General features: G+C 44.0%; 1 protein-coding gene across 1 annotated transcript in view; it reads left to right on the forward strand.

The window, feature by feature from the left end:
* The window catches only part of LOC125006495 (dedicator of cytokinesis protein 3-like), a 148339-nt gene that overhangs the window by 109182 nt on the left and 17847 nt on the right, over positions 1-21310 (forward strand). The window contains 21 exon segments of the mRNA XM_047582554.1: positions 4457-4538; positions 5167-5227; positions 6071-6218; positions 7107-7195; positions 7857-7982; positions 8319-8443; positions 9907-10069; positions 10215-10321; positions 10499-10670; positions 11705-11802; positions 12606-12689; positions 12807-12907; positions 14869-14950; positions 15436-15606; positions 15998-16168; positions 17806-17998; positions 18105-18232; positions 19114-19260; positions 20406-20504; positions 20587-20681; positions 20889-20964. Coding sequence (XP_047438510.1) covers positions 4457-4538; positions 5167-5227; positions 6071-6218; positions 7107-7195; positions 7857-7982; positions 8319-8443; positions 9907-10069; positions 10215-10321; positions 10499-10670; positions 11705-11802; positions 12606-12689; positions 12807-12907; positions 14869-14950; positions 15436-15606; positions 15998-16168; positions 17806-17998; positions 18105-18232; positions 19114-19260; positions 20406-20504; positions 20587-20681; positions 20889-20964 — 2518 coding nt within the window.

A 21310-nucleotide genomic window follows, 5' to 3' on the forward strand; every position in this document is an offset into this window, starting at 1 on the left:
GATTTACATCAAAATGAAATGTCAGTGCAGAGCTCAGAGTGCAGCAGGAACACAAACTAGAAAAAACATACTTTTGTATGAAAAGGTAAATATGTTGTCTCATTAAAGGATAGCGTTACACAGCAAACCTGGCAAAAAAAAGGGTTTGAAATCTTTTTTTTGCATTATGCTGCAGAAGCACAAGGATGATCCTTTAATAACCTCTGTAAATAATACATGACCCCCTCGCCCCTCGCCACCCTGATGCATGCCCATCAATTATGCAGTCATGCAGATTAAGAATCGTTAATGACGGTGTGATGGCAGGAAACAACGAGCGCTCCCACATCCACTTGACCTTGGCAGCCTGTGCTGGGTGTCTAGTCTGACTCAGCGTTCTGGCTAAAACCCGGAGCCGCTCCTCAGAGATACTCAGATGACATTTGACTTTAATGGAGAGGAGACGAAGTCAGGACACACTTTCAGAAAAAAAGAAAACTTCCTTCACTGAGACTCAGATCAGCTCCGCCTCTAAGGATTATTTGTGCAACTGAAACTGCAGAGTTTGAGAGTCAGATTCTGCGTGTGTCTTTAAACTCAGCGTTGGGACGGAGGTCAGGGTTTTGATTAGGAAGAGCTACTATTAGCTAGGAGGCTAACTACTATTAGCTGGGAAGCTAGGGAGAGCTACTATTAGCTAGGAGGCTAGGAAAAAGTACTATTAGCTAGGAGGCTAGCTACTATTAGCTGAGAGGCTAGGAAGAAGTACTATTGGCTAGGAGGCTAGGAACTGCTACTATTAGCTAGGAGGCTAGGAAGTGCTACTATTAGCTAGGAGGCTAGGAAGAAGTACTATTGGCTAGGAGGCTAGGAAGTGCTACTACTAGCTCGGAGGCTAGGAAGTGCTACTATTAGCTAGGAGGCTAGGAAGAAGTACTATTGGCTAGGAGGCTAGGAAGAAGTACTATTGGCTAGGAGGCTAGGAAGTGCTACTACTAGCTAGGAGGCTAGGAAGGGCGACTGTATTCTAAATAAATCTGATCAGTCCCCTCTCGTTGTCGACCTGGATTCTGCTCCAACAGGACTCAGCTTTGTTCTTTAATCTGTAGTAAAGACTTTTCCTCTGAGTTCTGCTCCAAAAAGATAACACAAGGTTTGACTCTCAGGACTCTGTTCTCCCCGAAGCCTGACAGCGTCTCATCCTTTCGTCACCAAATCAAAGCAGCACCAGCTCCTGGAGTTAAAGCCTGAGCACAATACGACGCAGAGAAGTCAGTGTTTGTGTAACATTTTTCTAGATTATTGTTACAGTAGATCTATGAGATTATTACTACAGGACGCTGCAGGACTGAGAGTTTGTGTTTAAATGTTTAAATGTTCACTTGTAAAAATTGTAAAAATATAAAAAGGCCCAGTTAACTGAACATAGTTTGGAGCCACCACTACTCAGACACTTCTTTTTTGCTCTTTTGCACAGACGTGCATGTTTATTACAGTCTTATATATATGACCAGTCTTCCATTTGCACTGATGCTCTTACTTAAGTTGATTTTGTTGTGTTGATATCTGTGTATGTTTGTGTATAAACTACTGGACTCTCGGATTCCTGCCATGGGATGAATAAAGTATTTTTCTATTTCTTTCTCTATCTTCGTATTAAGTGAATCAGTCAGCATGGCAGGTCTCTCTTGAATAAAATAACCTGACATCTCCAGAAAACAGAGGAAATTAACTCGTTGTAATGGGATGTGAGTGAATGTGTGACCGCTTAGGGCTTCCATACACTTTAACTTCCTATACTGTGAAGGAAGACGTGGACCAATAAAGGTCAGATACATGAAGGGAGAAATCATGGAGCTGCTCCACCAGATAATTACATATTAAAAAGACGTCTGAGGTTTGTTTTACTCTCTCTTCTCTGGACGGAGGCTGTGACGTGTGATTACATGTCGGTGTGGAGCAGATTAATGAAGGTTGAGCGCTGTCCTCGCTGTGAGGCTCAGCTGCAGACGTGGTTTTATTCCCAGGATGGACGGCGGTGGAGTGGAACCGATCGCCTCGTGCACTTGTCGTTGCCTCGTCTGTGCGGAGTCACCGTGTGAGGCTTTGCCACCCAGGACATCAGCGCTGAGCTCTGTTCATGGAGCGCGGCATTTTCTGGCTGCAGCGTTTATCTGGCCTCTTTCGTACCGATGGAGGCTTAACGCGAGGTTAACCCCCCCCCATATAGACTCAGCCCTGTGACTTAGTCTGTTATGTTGCTGCCACCCAGAGGCACAACAATACACAAATATGTCTGTAAGTTTGTGCAAACTAAGAATTCTTTCAAAAAATACAAACAATGAGGCACCAGGTTGTTCTACTGCATCAGCACAAAGTCTCTGCCAGACAAATATTACAAAGCAGACTGGTGGTTCCAGATGTGCTGTTCAAGCTCTTTTGAAAATGTCGCGTATGTAGAGGGGGGGGGGGGGGGGGGGGGGGGGGGGGGGAGCCCAAGTGCAGGACAAAGGAAGGCGATGAGGCCTCCAAGTACAAATGTTTAAGAAATGAAACAGAAGGAGCTGCAGAAGGCAGGATAATCCAAGAGTCAAACAAAAACACGAGAACCAAGAAAACCTGGCACGGTCTGAAAATCAGGAACAAAACCACGGAGACGGGACGATGTGGACAGGACGATGCATGCACAAGAGGACTGAGGGAGGACAAGAAACAGGTGAGACGAATCAGCTCGATCAGGACATGGGGACAAACCAGTAAACGATCAAGAAACTTAACAAAAAACTCAAAACCTTCACAAATCAAAGAACCATGACAGAAAAAACACAAAGAAATGTTGCGGATCGTAGATGAAAAACACATCACGATTGTTTCCCTTGGGAATCTGAAGATGTTCACGATCATCAGCTCAGAACAGTCAGAAACCAGTGGACCCAGGTCCATCATCTACTGTCTGGAGACGTCTGGACACAAGTGGAAACGAGACCAAGAGACTCAACTATGAACCAAAACATAGGAACTGGGCTCAGAAACATCTGGACTGATGAGGCAACATGTGGAATATGTGTCAGTTTGTTGAGCGAAGGGCTGGAGAGAGTCACAGTAAAGCAACAGTGAAGCATTGAGGATTAATGGTCCTCAGTGCTGATACTGATCCATCATCTGCACCATCAGGGAGGAGGAGGACTGGCCCCACACAACCAACACAACCAGCTGACTTCACCCACATAGACTGAGTCACACTCTGCTGCTGTTTGGGGAGAAATTATATTTATTCTCTTTGGTTGTGTGTGTTTGTTTTGTGTCTCTGGGGGATTAGAATAAACCGGTTCATTTAAAGAGTCGGACACGGAGCAGAACTACATTAATAACAATAAAACAAAGAGTAAGTGTTTACTAGAGCTTAGTTTTAAAAAGCATTTAAAACGGACCAGAACCTCCGGCCCTTTGATATATTAGAACAGAAACCAGGAAGACAAACTGGTGGTTATTAAACTACTTCCTGGTGCAGAGAGACATGCACTTTATTCACCTCCAACTAACCCAGACTGCAGTCACAACCCATAGGAGGATACAATTCAATTCATCTGTGTCAGCCACAACATTATGACCACCGACGGGAGACTTTAATAACTTTTAAACCATGTTGTGTTAATTCAACCTTGTTCTGCTGGGAAACTTTTGGCACAATATTAGGACGGTGGTCATAATGTTATGGCAAACACAGTCAGTCAGCAACAAAAGGCTGCAGCCTCATCCCGGATGAGCTCAACAAACCCAATCGTGTGCGCGGCGTCGTAGTGTAGTCGATAAACAGACACAGAAGGAGGCTTCAGACTAATCCGTCAGAGATGAGAGCGACGCTTCCTTATCTGCCGTCTTCATGAGACGTCCACAATCTACTCACATCTCTCTCAGAACTCCATCTGTAGCTGTGAATTACACTCAGGGCCAGTTCACTGGGTGGATGTTGTCCAATATCTGTGTGTTGCTCCAGGATCCAGTTACATGTTCGTCATTCAGATGCATCCTCCTCAAACACAGGTGATGTTTAATGTGTGCACGCATTCGTTTCTGCTCCGTCTTTTCCTCGAATTAAAGCGTGAGAGGCTTAAACTGTATTAATGTCAAACACACAATGAGCTGAACTGAAGCTTAGTCACATTTCCCTTAAAGATAAGAGATGCTGACACCAGCAGATGAAGAAATCTGAGAGAAAGCTTCCTCATCCACAAACGCCCTGAGGAGGATGAAGTCGGGAGGATGAAGTCGGGAGGATGAAGTCGGGGCATCCTGCCTGGGGTGAAACGCTGCTACTTCCTCAACCCCTGGAACTTTAACGCAGGAATATCTGCACTTTTTATTTCCTGAAGCCACAAACTCAGCAGCTAGTCTGGTTCACGAAGATGTCCTCTCTGAGACCTTCCACCGTTCTGCTGGAATTAAAGACGCCTGCTGCTCTGCTTGTGTTTTTCAGTGAGAGGTTCATGGTGAGGCTGAACAAGAACGGAGGCCCGAAGAACCCGGAGAAGGTGGACCGGCTGTGTGCCCTCTTCACGGTAACAAACACGCAGCATTAGAAATGCTTAGCATGCAGGAGGAGTTCTTAAAAGTTAGGACTCAGCGCCCCCTGCTGCTGAGTCAGAGAATTAACGATGATAAGGAGAAAACTGATGTAAAAGAACATAACAAGTAAAAAACAAGAGAAGGTTACACAGCAGAAATCCTCCAGTAATGATCACTTTCTCCTAAAAGGGAGTGGGAGGCAGCAAACTTCTCCATAGCACAGGGAATATTATTCTTTATTATTTCCACGTAGTAATTCATTTCTTGTCCTAAACATAATCTGTGCTGTTTGAAATTCCACCATATCTGTATATCTGAGTATTTCTGACTGTAGCAGTCGTGTGTTTGTTTGATGTCAATGTGAATTATCCGTACAATCAAATCTTTCAGTTTTAATAATTATCTAAATCCAGATTATTCTGTGTCAGACTTTTTTTTAATCAGAAACAAACAGTGTTTAGACATTTTGTAACCACGCTAAGATTTATAGTTTCAGATTTAGTTCATTTCTGTGTCTTCTCTTCTCTGACTGTGGTGACTGTTCATTCATTCATTCATTCATTCATTCATTTATTTATTTGTTTGTTTGTTTGTTTGTTTATTGTCTCTCTGTCTCTGCAGGACCTGAGCAACAAAGACATGAAGAGAGATCTCTACATTGTGTCACAAGTGATTCGAACAGGTAATTTATTTACATGTGAGATGTGTAAGATGGGAGCGTATATACACACCAGCCATCAGCCATATCATTATGACCACTGAGTAGTAGATACACTGTATCAGGCAGCACGTTGAACGATTTGTCCTCAAAGTTGAAGCAAGAAAAATGTTCAAGTGGAAGAATTTGACTTTGAGAAGAACCAGACATCGTCCAACACCACGTATAGTTTGATGACGTCTTTCATGTGTAGCAGGAACAGCTCAGTTTTCTCTGCTCTGAATTTAAATTAAGCCGGTTTCTTCATTAAGGTTCAGAATCCTGTCAGGAAACATCTCACGGCTCAAAGAGTAAAAAACTCAATGGTGAAAGACGTTTATTATGTGTTTTGAGTTTAACCAGCAGGAGACACATTTTCAAGTTCCGTCACGAAAATACAAAACTTTTTTTATTTCACGAACATCACACATTTGTTTACAAAATCATCATTTTATAATAATGTGTAAATTATAATGGGACGACCACGTAATGATGCGACAACAGTGACGTCATCAAGCGATGAGACGTCTGAACTTCACTATACAGAGAAACCTACTTAGGGAGTGAGGGAATCCTTCCTTCCTTCCTTCCTTCCTTCCTTCCTTCCTTCCTTCCTTCCTTCCTCTTCCTGCTTCAGGAATGGTTGGAGTTCATGGTGATGTTCTCCAGATTCAACCAGATCTCAGTCTGTGTCTGTGGGACGTCCTGGACAAACTCTCAACCTGCAGGACTTAAAGGACCTTGGATCCAGATCCAGACACGGATCCCCTTCAGAGGTCTAGAGGAGTCCAGGAGGTGGTCATAAAGCTATGGTTTCCCCTGTTTCAGGCCGCATGCTGCTGAATGACAGTAAGAAGGGTCCTCCTCACGTCCAGTACCGCCGACCGTACGGCTGCGCTGTCCTGGCCATGAGCGACGTGCTGCAGACCATCTCCGAGCTCAAAGAGGAGAAGGACTTTGTCCTGAAAGTCTACACGTAAGTGGCTTCACTCACACATAACGGACCAACATCTACGAATATAACAGACGTTTAACTTTATCTGATCTCAAACAGTCATTTTTATTTTTAACCCTTTTTGAACCCGTTCAGAGCTCGGTGAATGCTGCATGATGCAATATGTTGTTTTTATCTGTGTTCCAACTTTGATTCCTCCAGAACAAAACCACTTGTTTTTAAATCTGACTCTGTGATAGAAACTTCAGAGTCTTGTCTTTCAAAAGAGACAAAGACCATGAATCATGTTCATCGCTCGCATTCAGTTCGGACTAGAATGAAGGTTAAACTGCATTTAAAGGACATAGTCCTAGGCTTCATGTCCAATTTAAATGTCTCAATTTTTCAATTATTAGTCCAGATTTATCTAAGAAGAAATTAGATAAAATAAAAGAGCAGCTCTGAAACAGCCGGACATCCACAGGTTAAATGTTTAAATGTTGCCTCCAGCTCTGACCCTGAGACAAGCAGCAGGAAAGTAGAGTGAGACATCGGTGACTGATGCTTCCTGAAGGGAAGGAGCATCGGTCTCAGTCACTCTAATATTTATATATTTAATTCAGTCTGTTAAGAGTTTATCGTTTATTGGACATTGTTTATTTCTCCTATTTCTACTGGAATTACAATCTCTAAAGTCGAGTCTCTCTATGAAACGATACAATAAGCTTAATAATGATACGTTATATCGATATATCGACTCCAACATAAGATAGAGAACAACAGAGGAAACTAATACAGTAAGACACGATACAAAGACCTCTGTGCTGCTTTAAGAAGAATTTAAATGGAGTTTAATGTCCTTCATCAGAGTCATAACCTCCTGCACCACATCACAAATCTAAATCTCATAAAATCGTTCCTGTTCTCCAGGTGTAACAATGAGAACGAGTGGTACCAGATCCACGAGAACATCATCCGCAAGTCCAGCACCAAATACACGGCCCCCAGCACCAACTACGGTAGGACCGGACCCACAGTGAATAAATGTGTCTCCCATTTATTCATTGGTACATGTTCATGTCACTTATTGTGACGTCTTCATTCACTCGTCTACCATCCGCTGAGTAAGGAGCTCCAGACGTTCCTCTCCCCAGATGAGATAAATAATCTAAGCTCCTCCCCTCACTTCTCATGTGTACTTTAAATGTGTAAATTGTCAGACGTTCGTCTCCCCAGAGACGTAGCTGCATTCTGAGCAGCTGGTTCAGCTCGGTGGTACGAGTGCTACACACCAGGTAGAATAAACATGGTGCAGCCCTGCTCTGGTCTCTGGTCCAGTTTGACCCGGTCTCATCCTCTGGGACAGTCTCTGATGTGTATGTGTCAGACGTCCTGTGGACGACACGTGACGCGTCATGTTCAGTCTGTTCACAGTGGCTGAACAAACGCAAGTTTCTTTCCAGAACTTTCCAGAAAACGGCGCCATTATTTAAATGATGACGCACCAGGACGACCGGAATAAAAACCTCCAACACTAAAGGAGTCACTCCAGGCTGATATCAGAGAGCAACTCCGCCACAGAGAGGAAAACTGGTTTTAATCATGAGGCTCGTGGTGGTTAAAAGACTGACGAGCCTTTCTCCTCCTCCTCCTCCTCCTCCTCCTCCTCCTCCTCCTCAGGTCTGATCATCTCTCTCCAGCTGCTGAGGGGCGACATGGACCAGGTCCGCAGGGAAAACCCTCTCATTTTCAGCAGAGGAGTCGCCATCACCCGTAAACTGGGCTTCCCAGACGTCATCATGCCTGGTGGGTTATTCATTTATTAAAGGGGGGGTGACCCGGATACACAAAGATGAGTATTTCAGCTGTCAACACACAAAAAATCTGACATGTAGACTAGTTTATATAAAATGAACTTTATGAAGGTTTATTTTAGGTAAAATAACAGAGAGAGGATGTATTTTATTTATTTATTAACCTTTATTATTAATGATAATATTTTTCGCAGGAGTCTGAGTTCAGGTGGAGGCAGGTTTTTCTGAAAACAAACGTGTGTCTTTAATGTTTAATAGAGAACATGTTGTGATTGTTTCCAGTCTAGATAAGTATTAATGTTCCATCGTTTTGTGCTGCCGGTTCCAGGCGATGTCCGTAACGACCTGTATCTGACTCTGGAGCGAGGGGAGTTTGAGAGAGGAGGGAAGAGCGTTCAGAAGAACATCGAGGTGACCATCTACGTGCTGTACGCCGACGGGGAGGTCCTGAAGGTGGGAGCCACGGCTTTTACTGTTTCTTCTTCTTCACACGATGACTCTGGGTTTACTTTAGCTTTAGCATCCTTCACTCAGGATGCTAAAGGCCACGCCCCCGTCCAGGTGAAAACTAACCAGCAGCAGTAAATACAAATCCCCTCGTGATCAGTGTTTATTAATCCGCTGGGACGCGGGTGAGATGTTAGTCAGGCAGAGCGATGATCAGCGACGGTAAATAGAAAAAATAAATGAAAAATAGCAGCTGTATGTCCAGACATCTGTCATCAATTCATAATCATTCCATGATTAAATGAAATGAATGCATCATGACATAAATACAGCGTGAAGCTTAGTCACCGTTTAAACCCTTTAAAACATGTTTTACAGTAACGTCACTCTGCTCTGTCTTTACTCAGCATCAACATTCACTACCAACTCTGATGACTAACGCTAATGCTAACGTTAGCATCAGGGTCCTTTGCATCTGTGTCCACCTGATTCATGGCCTGAAGTCAAACATTCATTCACTTTCTGTCCTTCTCTCTTGAGCGGAGCTGAGGAAGTGTCAGAGTTTTATCTTTTAAATGCACAACTCAGCAACTTTTCTCTGCTTCCCTCAAGAGAGACAGAAACTAAACGAATGTTTGACTTCTGGCCATGAATCAGGTGGACACAGATGCAAAACCGTGGGACTTTACCGCGTTATTAAAACACAGAAACACATACATTATATAAATATATCCTAAAGGCACATTTGCAATAAATATGAGACAGACATGTAAACAGATGTTCACCAACCATCGATTCTTCAGCCAATCCACAGAAGTATAGTTAAAAAAAACACAACTCCTGGTTATGTGCAACTGAGCTACTGAGTCAGAAAAAGTTTATTTATCCCCAAGGGGCCCGAGAGCAGTGCATAAAAATAAAGAGCAAGAGAACCAGTGGGATAAAAACAGAATATCATGTGCAGTGACAGGCCTGTGGATATGTAAAAAATATAAAGCAGCGGATAAAGTACGACAAATGAAGCGTGGATAAAATTAAAAGTGACATCGTACTATTGCACATGAGGACGTGTGTTATTGCACTTGAGGGACTGAGACCAAGCAAACTTTGACGTCAGTGTCCAGAGCAGCTTTTCAAATCGACCTCGTGTCTCTAGTCACATTTCCCTCAGAATGCTTCTCTCTACAGTCTGTAATTAACAGATTTGCCTCTTTCAAGGGGAGGTGGCATCGACTGGAGTCTGCAGGTCGGTTCAGTCCAAAAGGAGAGACGATGGATAGAATGAAGTCTCTTTATTGACCTTCATAGCTTTATCCTTATCTTTTTTTTGGGGTGTGGGGTCTCACTCGACTCTAAATATTGGTACAGAACAATTGAGAGCACAAATCAGCCAACGTCTGGTCGATCTTTAATACTACGTGACAGGTTAGTTTTATCTGGAACATGTCTGGTCTGGTCTCTGTCTGCAGGACTGCATCAGTTTGGGTTCGGGCGAGGCCAACGTACCGGAGCATCGCTCCTTCGTTCTCTACCACAACAACAGCCCTCGGTGGGGGGAGGTGATCAAGCTGCCGATTCCCATCGACCGCTTCAGAGGCTCCCACCTCCGCTTTGAGTTCAGACACTGCTCCAGTGAGTCCTCCACCGTCACTGTTTGCTTAGACTCTACCTGTTCTCCTTACGCAGAGAAGAGTAAAGCTTCATGCAGCTTTAATGAGTCGTGTTAGACCGGGCGGGTCTGTGTCACTTCTTCTTCCTCCTTTCTCTCGTTCCACAGCCAAGGACAAAGGAGAGAAAAAGCTGTTTGGATTTGCCTTCACTCCTCTGATGAGGGAGGATGGAACCACTCTTTCTGATGAGAGCCACGAGCTTTACGTCTACAAGGTCAGATACAGAGTTTACCTCCTGGTCTGTGTCTACGGTCGGGCCCTCGATGGATGAAGCAGCAAAAACGTTCATGAGCTATTTGATTCTGACTCTCTGTGGTTTGCTTTAAAATCAGCTGTTTGAATCTGTGATGATTCCTCTTCCTCCTCTTCCTCCTCTTCCTCCTGGCCTCAGTGTGATGAGAACACCACCTTCAGTAACCACGCCCTCTACCTGGGCCTGCCCTGCTGTAAGGAGGACTTTAACAGCTGTCCCAGCATCCCCTCCAGCCTCATCTTCCAGCGCAGCACCAAGGAGACCTTCTGGATCTGCACCCAGCTCTCCTCCACCAAGCTCACCCAGAACGGTACGCCGCTGACCCGCTGACCCGCTGATCCACTGATCCGCTGGGAACCGGCTGGAGGCCGACGCAGCGTCGGGTAGAGCTGAAGGGTGATGGGACTAATCGGTCAAATCAAACTTAGCTTGTACAGCACCTAAAAACACCTGGTGCACAATAAAAGAAATGATGTGCTACCTCAGCAGTTTCCAAGGATATTTTTAAGTTGTTTCAGTTCAGATAGTGCTGAGTAGAAGCCACAGGACTTTAGGGCAACTCAACTACTTTAGTGCAACCAGCATGATGCCTTCTCCTCTACAAGCTTATTAAGTTGTGTTAAAACAATAATGCATCGTCTTTCTATAGCTTCACACAACCTTCCAGTTACTGAACGACTGCAAACTACCCTTAATTATTCTCACTTAACTTATTCCTATTTATTTTCCTTTCATTCCACTCATGCAAAGTGTTACCTTTTTATTTAATTAGAGCTTTTCAAACTTAAACATTATGAACCAAAAACATTCAGACCATTTGTTGAGAAGGAAGCAGGAATAAATAAATCCTGCCCCTTCTTTAACTTTAATTCCTAAGTCTAACAGTCTAATCAGAATATATTTTAAGTTGTGCTCACTGAATGCACCTCAGTGTTGAGTTAACCTAATTGTAACCTTTACCCTAAAACTGAGTTTTAACCTTCAAAACAGCCAAAAAAATGAGGACCGGCCAAAATGTCATCAATCTGATGGTATAAAACTTAAACTGGTTCTCAGAAAGATAGCTACAAGAACACACACACACACACACACACACACACACACACACACACACACTCACACACACTTTCCCAGGATGACATGAGTGAAGTCTGACTAGAAGAGGAAGTGTAACCACTGACTGAAATCCTAAGGTGTTATTGTGGGTCATAAGACCTTCAGTGGTTGTCAAACTGTTCAGGCTCTGAGTCAAGATGGAGGTTTTCATTGTTTATTGAAAAGAAATTAAATGAAAAGTGTATTTTCTAATCCTGTAAACTCTTCTTTCTCCTGTTTGTCCTCTAGTGGACCTCCTGGCCCTCCTGAAGTGGAAGGCCCACCCGGACCGAGTCATGGACATCCTGGGACGTCTTCGACACGTCAGCGGGGAGGAGATAGTGAAGGTGAGTTTTAGAGGGAAACGTCATTCTGTCATACTGTGTTAACTTTACCATTTCCTCACATTGAGTTTACAGAAAAAATAAGGCTGAAAAAGATTAATTTAATCTCTCAACCTGAGGAAGTTATAACTCAGAAATGTGTGTTTTTTTTTCTTCTCAGACAAAAAAACACGTTTCTGGGGTCAGATATAACTTCCTCATGAGCACAAACATAATGACTGGCACAGATTAGATTAGATTAGATTAGATCAGATTAGATTAGATTAGATTAGATTAGATCAAACCTGTCATTCTACATGTGCAGGTCCGGAGCAACTAAATGCAGTTTCTCATCAGACCAGATGTGCAGTAGGTGCATGCAGCATAAATAGTGTGGTATATAAGAGGTACAGGTTGGTTTCATAGCAGCACATACACAATGACTGACTGACACGGTCAGAACAGGAAGTAATAATATTTGAGGAGGAATCATTTCTGCTCTTGAACTAATGAAAAGTGGAAACAGCTGAAGACTGTAAATGTGAATGTGAGAGAACCAGCAAACAGATTTAAGGAAGAGGGGCCGGATTTAAAACTTTTTTTTTCAGAGTGTAAATTAAATTATAAATTGTTAGAGGATTTATTTAGCATATTATTGACTATGACTGTGAATGTTTATTTCCATGTTTGACTCAGTCGAAGCGTTTATGGATGTGGTGCAGTGACGTCCTGTCGTGTCCTGTTTGTAATGTTTGAATCATGGGAGGTTTCCTCTGAAGCAGCTGGTGTCACAGGTCATGTGATGAAGCGTCGTGTCTCCCTCTCAGTTTCTCCAGGATATTCTGGACACTTTATTCTCCATCCTGGATGACAACACAGACAAATACGGCCCGTTGGTGTTCCAGTCTCTGGTGAGTATGTGCTGCACTGTTGATAATGAACAGATAATAAATGAAACCCTCCTGGGACGTTATCACATTCAGGACCTGGCTCTGATTAATCCAGTCCCTCTGTCTTCTCTCGGCCAGGTGTTCATTATAAACCTCCTCAGGGACAGTAAGTACTACCACTTCAGGCCCGTGATGGACACGTACATTCAGAAGCACTTTGCTGGAGCGTTGGCCTACAAGTGAGTGTTTCTACCCTCACATCTCAGTGCACAGCCTCACTACATCTACAGTTCACTGATAAACACCTGAAGCTTCATAGTTTCAGGTCTGATTCCTCAAAGAACTCAGATTAACTGCTGTAAACTCAGACTAACTGCTGTAAACTCAGACTAACTGTAAACTCAGACTAACTGCTGTAAACTCAGACTAACTGTAAACTCAGACTGACTGCTGTAAACTCAGACTAATTGCCGTAAACTCAGACTAACTGCTGTAAACTCAGACTGACTGTAAACTCAGACTAACTGCTGTAAATTCAGACTAACTGCTGTAAACTCAGACTGACTGCTGTAAACTCAGACTAACTGTAAACTCAGACTAACTGCTGTAAACTCAGACTGACTGTAAACTCAGACTAAATGCTGTAAATTCAGACTAACTGCTGTAAACTCAGACTAACTGTTAACTCAGACTGACTGCTATAAACTCAGACTGACTGCTGTAAACTCAGACTAACTGCTGTAAACTCAGACTAACTGCTGTAAACACAGACTGACTGCTGTAAACTCAGACTAACTGCGGTAAACTCAGACTAACTGCTGTAAACGCAGATTAACTGCTGTAAACTCAGACTAACTGCTGTAAACTCAGACTAACTGTTAACTCAGACTGACTGCTGTAAACTCAGACTAACTGCTGTACACTCAGACTAACTGCTGTACACTCAGACTAACTGTAAACTCAGACTAACTGCTGTAAACTCAGACTGACTGTAAACTCAGACTAACTGCTGTAAATTCAGACTAACTGCTGTAAACTCAGACTGACTGCTGTAAACTCAGACTAACTGTAAACTCAGACTAACTGCTGTAAACTCAGACTGACTGTAAACTCAGACTAACTGCTGTAAATTCAGACTAACTGCTGTAAACTCAGACTGACTGCTGTAAACTCAGACTAACTGTTAACTCAGACTGACTGCTGTAAACTCAGACTGACTGCTGTAAACTCAGACTAACTGCTGTAAACTCAGACTAACTGCTGTAAACACAGACTGACTGCTGTAAACTCAGACTTACTGCGGTAAACTCAGACTAACTGCTGTAAACGCAGATTAACTGCTGTAAACTCAGACTAACTGCTGTAAACTCAGACTAACTGTTAACTCAGACTGACTGCTGTAAACTCAGACTAACTGCTGTACACTCAGACTAACTGCTGTACACTCAGACTAACTGTAAACTCAGACTAACTGCTGTAAACTCAGACTAACTGCTGTAAACTCAGACTAACGGTAAACACAGATTAACTGCTGTAAACTCAGATTAACTGCTGCAAACTCAGACTGACTGCTGTAAACTCAGACTAACTACTGTAAAGTCAGACTAACTGCTGTAAACACAGACTAACTGCTGTAAACCCACACTAACTGCTGTAAACTCTGACTAACTGTAAACTCAGATTAACTGCTGTAAACTCAGATTAACTGCTGTAAACTGAGACTAACTGCTGTAAACTCAGATTAACTGCTGTAAACTCAGATTAACTGCTGTAAACACACACTAACTGCTGTAAACTCAGACTAACTTCTGTAAACTCAGACTGACTGTAAACTCAGACTAACTACTGTAAACTCAGACTAACTGCTGTAAACACAGACTAACTGCTGTAAACCCACACTAACTGCTGTAAACTCTGACTAACTGTAAACTCAGATTAACTGCTGTAAACTCAGATTAACTGCTGTAAACTCAGACTAACTGCTGTAAACTCAGATTAACTGCTGTAAACTCAGACTGACTGCTGTAAACTCAGACTGACTGCTGTAAACTCAGACTAACTGTAAACTCAGACTAACTGCTGTAAACTGAGACTAACTGCTGTAAACTCAGACTAACTGCTGTAAACTCTGCCATATAAGCGCTTAAAGTCATGATTGAAGTGATTTAAATGCAGCGTTGACGGCTGCTGTGTGTTTCAGGGAGCTGATCCGCTGTCTGAAGTGGTACATGGACCGGTCTGCTGAGGTGGTGAGACAGGACCACATACAGGAAGCCATGAGGGTGAGAGTCTGATCAACACAACAGCAACAACAATGAAACACGATGCTTATGACGTCCCATCGGTTTAGGAGACGCACACACACTATCTGCTCTTTAAGGACGACAAGTATCTCTGTAACCTTCCCCTGGTCGACTTCCTCTCCACAGTCAGAAGATCCTGACGCTGTCTTCATCTCTTCACTGAGTTTTTTATCCAGTTGTTGTATAGACACCAAATACAAACACACTGTTCACTGTTTATTTCCTGATGTTTCCTGATTCATCCTGTGAAATTCTGCATAAATATTAACCCTCGTGCATCCTCATTTTTTTTGAAAGTGGACGTTTTAATTTTATATTTTAATTATTCTTAGTGACTTAGTGGCAGCAGATTAAACTAATGTCAGAGGGTTGAATATATCTAAACACGGCCCTTAATGATGACGTGTGGATTTATTTTGTCTTCGTGTCTTTGTGTTTCTGTCTTATCACACAAACACACACAGGCTCTGGAGTATCTGTTCAAGTTTATCGTCCAGTCTCGGATCCTCTACTCTCGGGCCACGTGTGGGATGGAGGAGGAGCAGTTTCGCACCAGCATCCAGGAACTTTTCCAGTCCATCCGCTTCGTCCTCAGCCTGGACAGTCGCAACTCCGAGACCCTCATCTTCACCCAGGTGAGGAGACGTGGTGTCTTATGTATTATCATCCCAGCCTGTTTAGGACGTAGCCAAAGTAACTGAATGTTGTTCATGCATGATGCTGGTCTCTTTTGAAAGTTCCTGTCTACCAGAGGATGGTTAGAGGGTTGAAGCTGCTTCACTTGTTTCTGCACAGCTGAAATGTCTCTGCTGCTTTGTGCCGTCCTTGTGATTATTTATTAAACTTGTAGTTCCTCCTCATAGTTAGTATAATCTGACTTAACCTCATCTTCATGTACCTCTTTCCACTTGTGCCTCGGACCTTTCCTTGAATCCTTCCCTCACCTTCTCTTTCAATCTCCCCCAATTTTCTTGCTCCTTCATTTGACTCCCTGTAATTCCCCCCGGGCCTCCTCCACACCCACAGGGCTCCCAGCCTTGTCCGGGCCCAAATCAAGCCCCGGGCCCCGGCGCCGGGCCGGCCGCTCCCTTAGCACTAGCCCCTGTCCTGGGCCAAACCCAGCCCCCCGCCCCAGGACAGGGTCCGGGCTGCACTCAGGCCTGGAGCTCCAACGCTCTGCGGCCGTCTCCTCTGTCAGTAAGTAGAAGTCCAGAAGATCAACACCCGCTTCGTTGTGTGAAGCCCAGAGTGTCCGAACTCACCTGCTGTTTACACACCTGAGAGGATGCATGTTGTCACTAACGCACAAGTACACACTGTTCTCCTGCACCTACACTGCAAAAACTAAATGAGAAAACAAGAAATGAAAGATTTAAAATGAGTTAAATGAATCAGAATCATCTGCTAATAGGATCCTTAAACCTCCCCAGATTCCTCCAAACTAAAACCAAGGAGATCTGAGGAAAATGAGACCAGAAGAGTTTAGTCAGTAGCAACAGCTGAGACTTTGAAGTCGGTTGTGTCATTGATCTGGACCTGAGTTCATCTCTGACTGACAGAGAACAATAAGTTCTGTTTGTTCACAGATGAAAAGGAGAAGATGCTTGAATCATTTACAAGTTCTAAGAGTTTATGAAGAGAAGTTGTGAAGGAGACACTTAAAGAGTCAAATGATCTAAAACGAATTCATTTAACAGGATTCAGTTTTTGCAGTGTGTTTCTTCTTCTTTTTTTTGCATGTCATAGTGAAACCAGACACAAAGCTCAACAAACCACTGTCACTTATCTCATAAACTGACTCAGGTTTTTCTCCTACAGTCAAGCAACTTCATCTGTGAAGGAAGCGTTTTAGTTTTTACTGAGATACAGCGTCTGACGTGGATCAGAGGTTTACAAAGATTCAGCAAAACTAAGACAGTGTGTCTGTCAAGTTTTTCGGTTGTTGGTAAATCTGGAAACTGAGCTGAAATTAAGACACATGTTCAGTTTTCCTGAAGACGTTTCCTCCCACTCTTCATTTCTAAACGTCTGCTGGTGAGTTTTAGGTTTTTATTTGCAGCGTCTGTCGGGTTGTGCAGCTGTAAAACTCACACAACTAGAAGTAGAGGCTGTCGCTCATTTTAATGTGTGTGAATGGGACACGGCAGCTTATTAATGATTCTGGTAACAGCCCCAACATTCATTTAGAGCCAAAGAGTCAAACACCTTCAAGAACCCAGAGGAAACAGGACGCCCCCCCTCGTCCTGTATTAATACTTCTCTCAGGTTTTCTGCCTTTTCTTCCTTAACGTCTTTATCTGTAACGAGCAGCGAGCAGCTGAAATGTAGGATGCTGCGGCTCTGTTTTTAAAAACCAACCCTCCTGTTCAGATGAAAAACAGAAAAAACGTGGTGTATAATGGAAACTGAGTGTGAGGAAGTAAAGCTTATCTAGTTCCTCTCCTTCTCCATCAGTTATTTGATCCATATTTCATAAAAGGAAACAGTTTCTCCTTCATACTTCAGAGATGAAAACAGGTGAGGTAGTAATTCTTAATGTAGTGAGACCTTCTCTGTGTGTGACCCGTCCTACACCATAAAACACACAAAGCTTTTCATTCCTGTGTGAATTTTAAACTCAAATGCGTTTTTAAAATAGTGAGTGTATGTTTTCTAGATTTCCAGCCTCATGGATGATTCTTGTTGGTGCTTATTACTCAGGCTGCGTTTTGGGATTCGTCTTCTCCCTGAGATCTGTTCTTTTCTCACAGAGCTGTTCTCTCTCGTTTTTAACCTTCCCACCGAGCGTCTTTCCCCTCCTCCGTAAACCTTCCTCCTCCTCTCCTCGTCCTCAGGCCGCCCTGCTCAACTCGTTCCCGGCGATCTTCGACGAGCTGCTGCAGATGTTCACGGTGCAGGAAGTGGCTGAGTTTGTGCGCGGGACTCTGGGCAGCATGCCGTCCACCGTGCACATCGGACAGTCCATGGACGTGGTCAAGCTGCAGTCCATCGCTCGGACTGTGGACAGCCGGCTCTTCTCCTTCCCAGGTGGAGGCTTGGCTTCGTTTGTTGTGTATTTGCTGCTTCTGGTCCGTCCCTCCGTGCGTCCTGAACGTCTCCGTGTCTCCGTGTCTTTGTGTGCGTTGGCCCTCAGAGTCTCGGCGGATCCTGCTTCCTGTCGTCCTGCATCACATCCACCTTCACCTGAGGCAGCAGAAGGAGCTGCTCATCTGCTCTGGAATCCTCAGCTCCATATTCTCCATCATCAAGACCAGCTCACTGGTAACTCACGCGTTCATGCACGGTGCCAGCCCGCCACTTCATTAGGTACAGCAGGGCATGCAAACTAACCTAAACCCTCAGGTGATGTAGAAACGGAGTCAGAAAGGAGTTTAGTACAGGGACATGATCACAATCAGAACCAAGTATCTAGACATACAAGGAATGTGCCTCCGTGTTTGTTATGACATAAATCGCTTCACTAATTTCCAGTCTTTGTTCCTGACCAGGTTTTTAAATACGATCAGACAATTACTACAGCAATGACAGGAAACAAAGATTAAAAAACCTCTCTGTAGTTTGGTTTGTACTATGCACAGATTCAGATTTTGTGGTTTTTGTTGGTTAGAACTAAATCTGGAATATATTGCACTGATATAACACATAAACTTTTGAATTTTTATTCATAAAGCACATTAGACAGGTGAAAAACACACAAAGTGCTTCACAGTAAAACAGTCATAAGACAAAATGCTGCACAATAAAAATGAAAACAAAAGTAAAGCAAAGTGTAAGACGGATTAAAATCAGCCATAAAACCACAAATAACCAAAGACCTGTTTGAATAAGAGAATAAGATGTTTTCTCTGGTGTACCTAATGAACTGGCAAGTGAGTGTATGTAGATCAGTGTGTGCACGAGTAAAAGGTCTGTGAATTCCTCCAGGGAAAAGAGACCCGTGGTTTTTAATGTAGCATCATCCAGCTCCTCTAACGTCCACTAGAGGCACCGTCTCCCCGTCAGCCTGGAGTGTTGAGTTTATTTTAGTCTCACTCTAGTTTGGTTCTTTATTTTTATACTTCCTCCTTTTCTTTTCTTTTCTCTTGTTTTTCTGCTTTCTGTGCCGATCTCCTTCACTTTCCCTCCGTCGCTTCCTCCTTCAGGACACGTCCGTGCAGGAGGAGGTGGAGATGATGGTGGAGTCCCTGCTGGACGTCCTCCTGCAGACCCTGCTGTCAATCATGAGCAAGAGCCAATCGCAGGAGGCGGTAAGGGGTCAACGCTGTCCGCAGTGCACCGCGGAGATCACTGTTAGTAACTAACAATACGACTACTTCCACTTCGCCTCCATCCACCCCCCATCCATCCATCCATCCATCCATCCATCCATCCATCCATCCATCGTTTCTCTGTCCTCCTTCATGTCTTAGGTTTGGGCAATATTCACTTTCAGTTTGACTAAAACACTTAAAACAGGAAGTAACCGGTGTGATATCGAGCAGATTACTGCCCTCTCCTAATTCAACCTCCTCGTCTTTCTGCATGATTTAAATAATTATCAAGAGTTGTTCAAAGTCTCGTCTTGTTCATCCAGTTTTTGTAGTTATTGTTTTTGGAGAACATGTGTGAGTCTGCATGTCCTCCCTGTGTCTGCGTGGGTTCTCTCCAGGTTCTCCCTCAGCTTCCTCCCACCATCTGGAGACATGTGCTTCACTGGTGATTCTAAATTGGCCGTAGGTGTCTCTCTCAAATTTCACCAGACTTAGTCCAGGAGGAGGGAGGGAGGGAGATCCAGAACCCAGGAGAGAACTTTGTCAGGCCTGAAACCTGATTGGACCTAAAAACTAAAAGTATGGAGACAGAGAAGAGCAGCATAAAGGCAAAAGCCATATGCACGATGTACGAAGTAGAGGTGAAACATGGTGGAAAGCCAATGACACCGTTAGCACTGAGTCTGCATGTTCTCCCTGTGTCTGCGTGGGTTCTCTCCAGGTTCTCCAGCTCCCTCCCAAAGACGTACTGGTTAGGGTGACGCATCCATTTTATTTAAGAACCGCCTCGTGAGTTCGATGTGTTTTGTTGCACGACTTTCCACCATTCTTCGTTTCCATTTCACTCCGCTGACCTCCGGCTCGGCCTCAGGCTGGTCTCTGCTGACGTCCCTCCTGAATGAGGACGTGAAGACTGAACTGCTGCATGGAGACATGTATCTGCAGCCAGTGAAGGTCCAGTGAGTCAGAATCAAGTCACTTTTACTTCTGTAGCACATTTAAAATAAACAGAAGTCGATTTCTTTCCAGTCAGAGCAGAAAAAACCCAGGGATCAGCTGAGGGTTGAGCCGGTTTGTCTTCATCTCTGACTGTTGTTCTCTGATTGGCTGATGAGTGTCTGCTTCTCTCTGATTGGCTCACATGCTCGCCCCCCCCTCCTCCCGGTTTCCTCTCTCCTCTCCAGGGGGAGTACGTCTCCTGCCTCCTGTCGCTTCTCCGCCAGATGACAGACGTCCACTTCCAGCGGCTGATGGAAAACTTCCAGAGCAAAGAGGAGCTGAAGGTAAAAAGATGAGAAGCTGAATGAGTGGATCAGGAGGAGCTGGACTCATTCTCCTCCTTCTCTCCTCCCCTTCTCTCCTCAGGAGTTCTTGTTGAAGATCTTATGTGTGTTTAGAAACCTGATGAAGCTCAGCATTTTCCCACGAGACTGGAACGTCATGAGACTCCTCACCAGCAAGTAAGTAGCAAGTAGCTGGTAAAACACTGCTCGAGGTGATGTGGTTGTTTGGACGGTTGCATAGCAACATTAATTTCTTTCCCAACATGAACCATGAACCATGAACCATGGAGCAGACACCTGGGAGCGAGGTGTTATTCTGATTGATAGTGACCCCCCCCCCATCCTGTCTCCATGGTAACCGCGGTGTCTGTTCCCTCTCTACAGCATCATCCTGACCACAGCTCAGTTCCTTTCTCCTGCTCTTCACAAGAACTTCACAGAGGCCGACTTTGACTTCAAGGTAAACGACTGGACACATCATAATACGACAACGAGTCAGATCACTAGTAACAACACAACAGCTGTTGACACTGAACTACACTCACAGACACAACAACAACAACATGGTCACACCTGCAGCACTGACACCGTCTGTGTGTGTGTGTGTGCGTGTGTGTGTGTGTGTGTCTGTGTGTGTCTGTGTGTGTGTGTGTGGTGACTAAACATGTTACAATGCCCACAAGAGTAAATGAGTCAGTTGAGCTGTAACGTGTTTTTTTTTTTATCTCTAGTCACAAGATAAACTTCTAAAGAAAGATGATGTGATGTTGGTGTGTGTGTGTGTGTGTGTGTGTGTGTGTGTGTGT

The sequence above is a fragment of the Mugil cephalus genome, chromosome 4, assembly GCF_022458985.1.
Source record: "Mugil cephalus isolate CIBA_MC_2020 chromosome 4, CIBA_Mcephalus_1.1, whole genome shotgun sequence".
Classification (NCBI taxonomy): domain Eukaryota; kingdom Metazoa; phylum Chordata; class Actinopteri; order Mugiliformes; family Mugilidae; genus Mugil; species Mugil cephalus.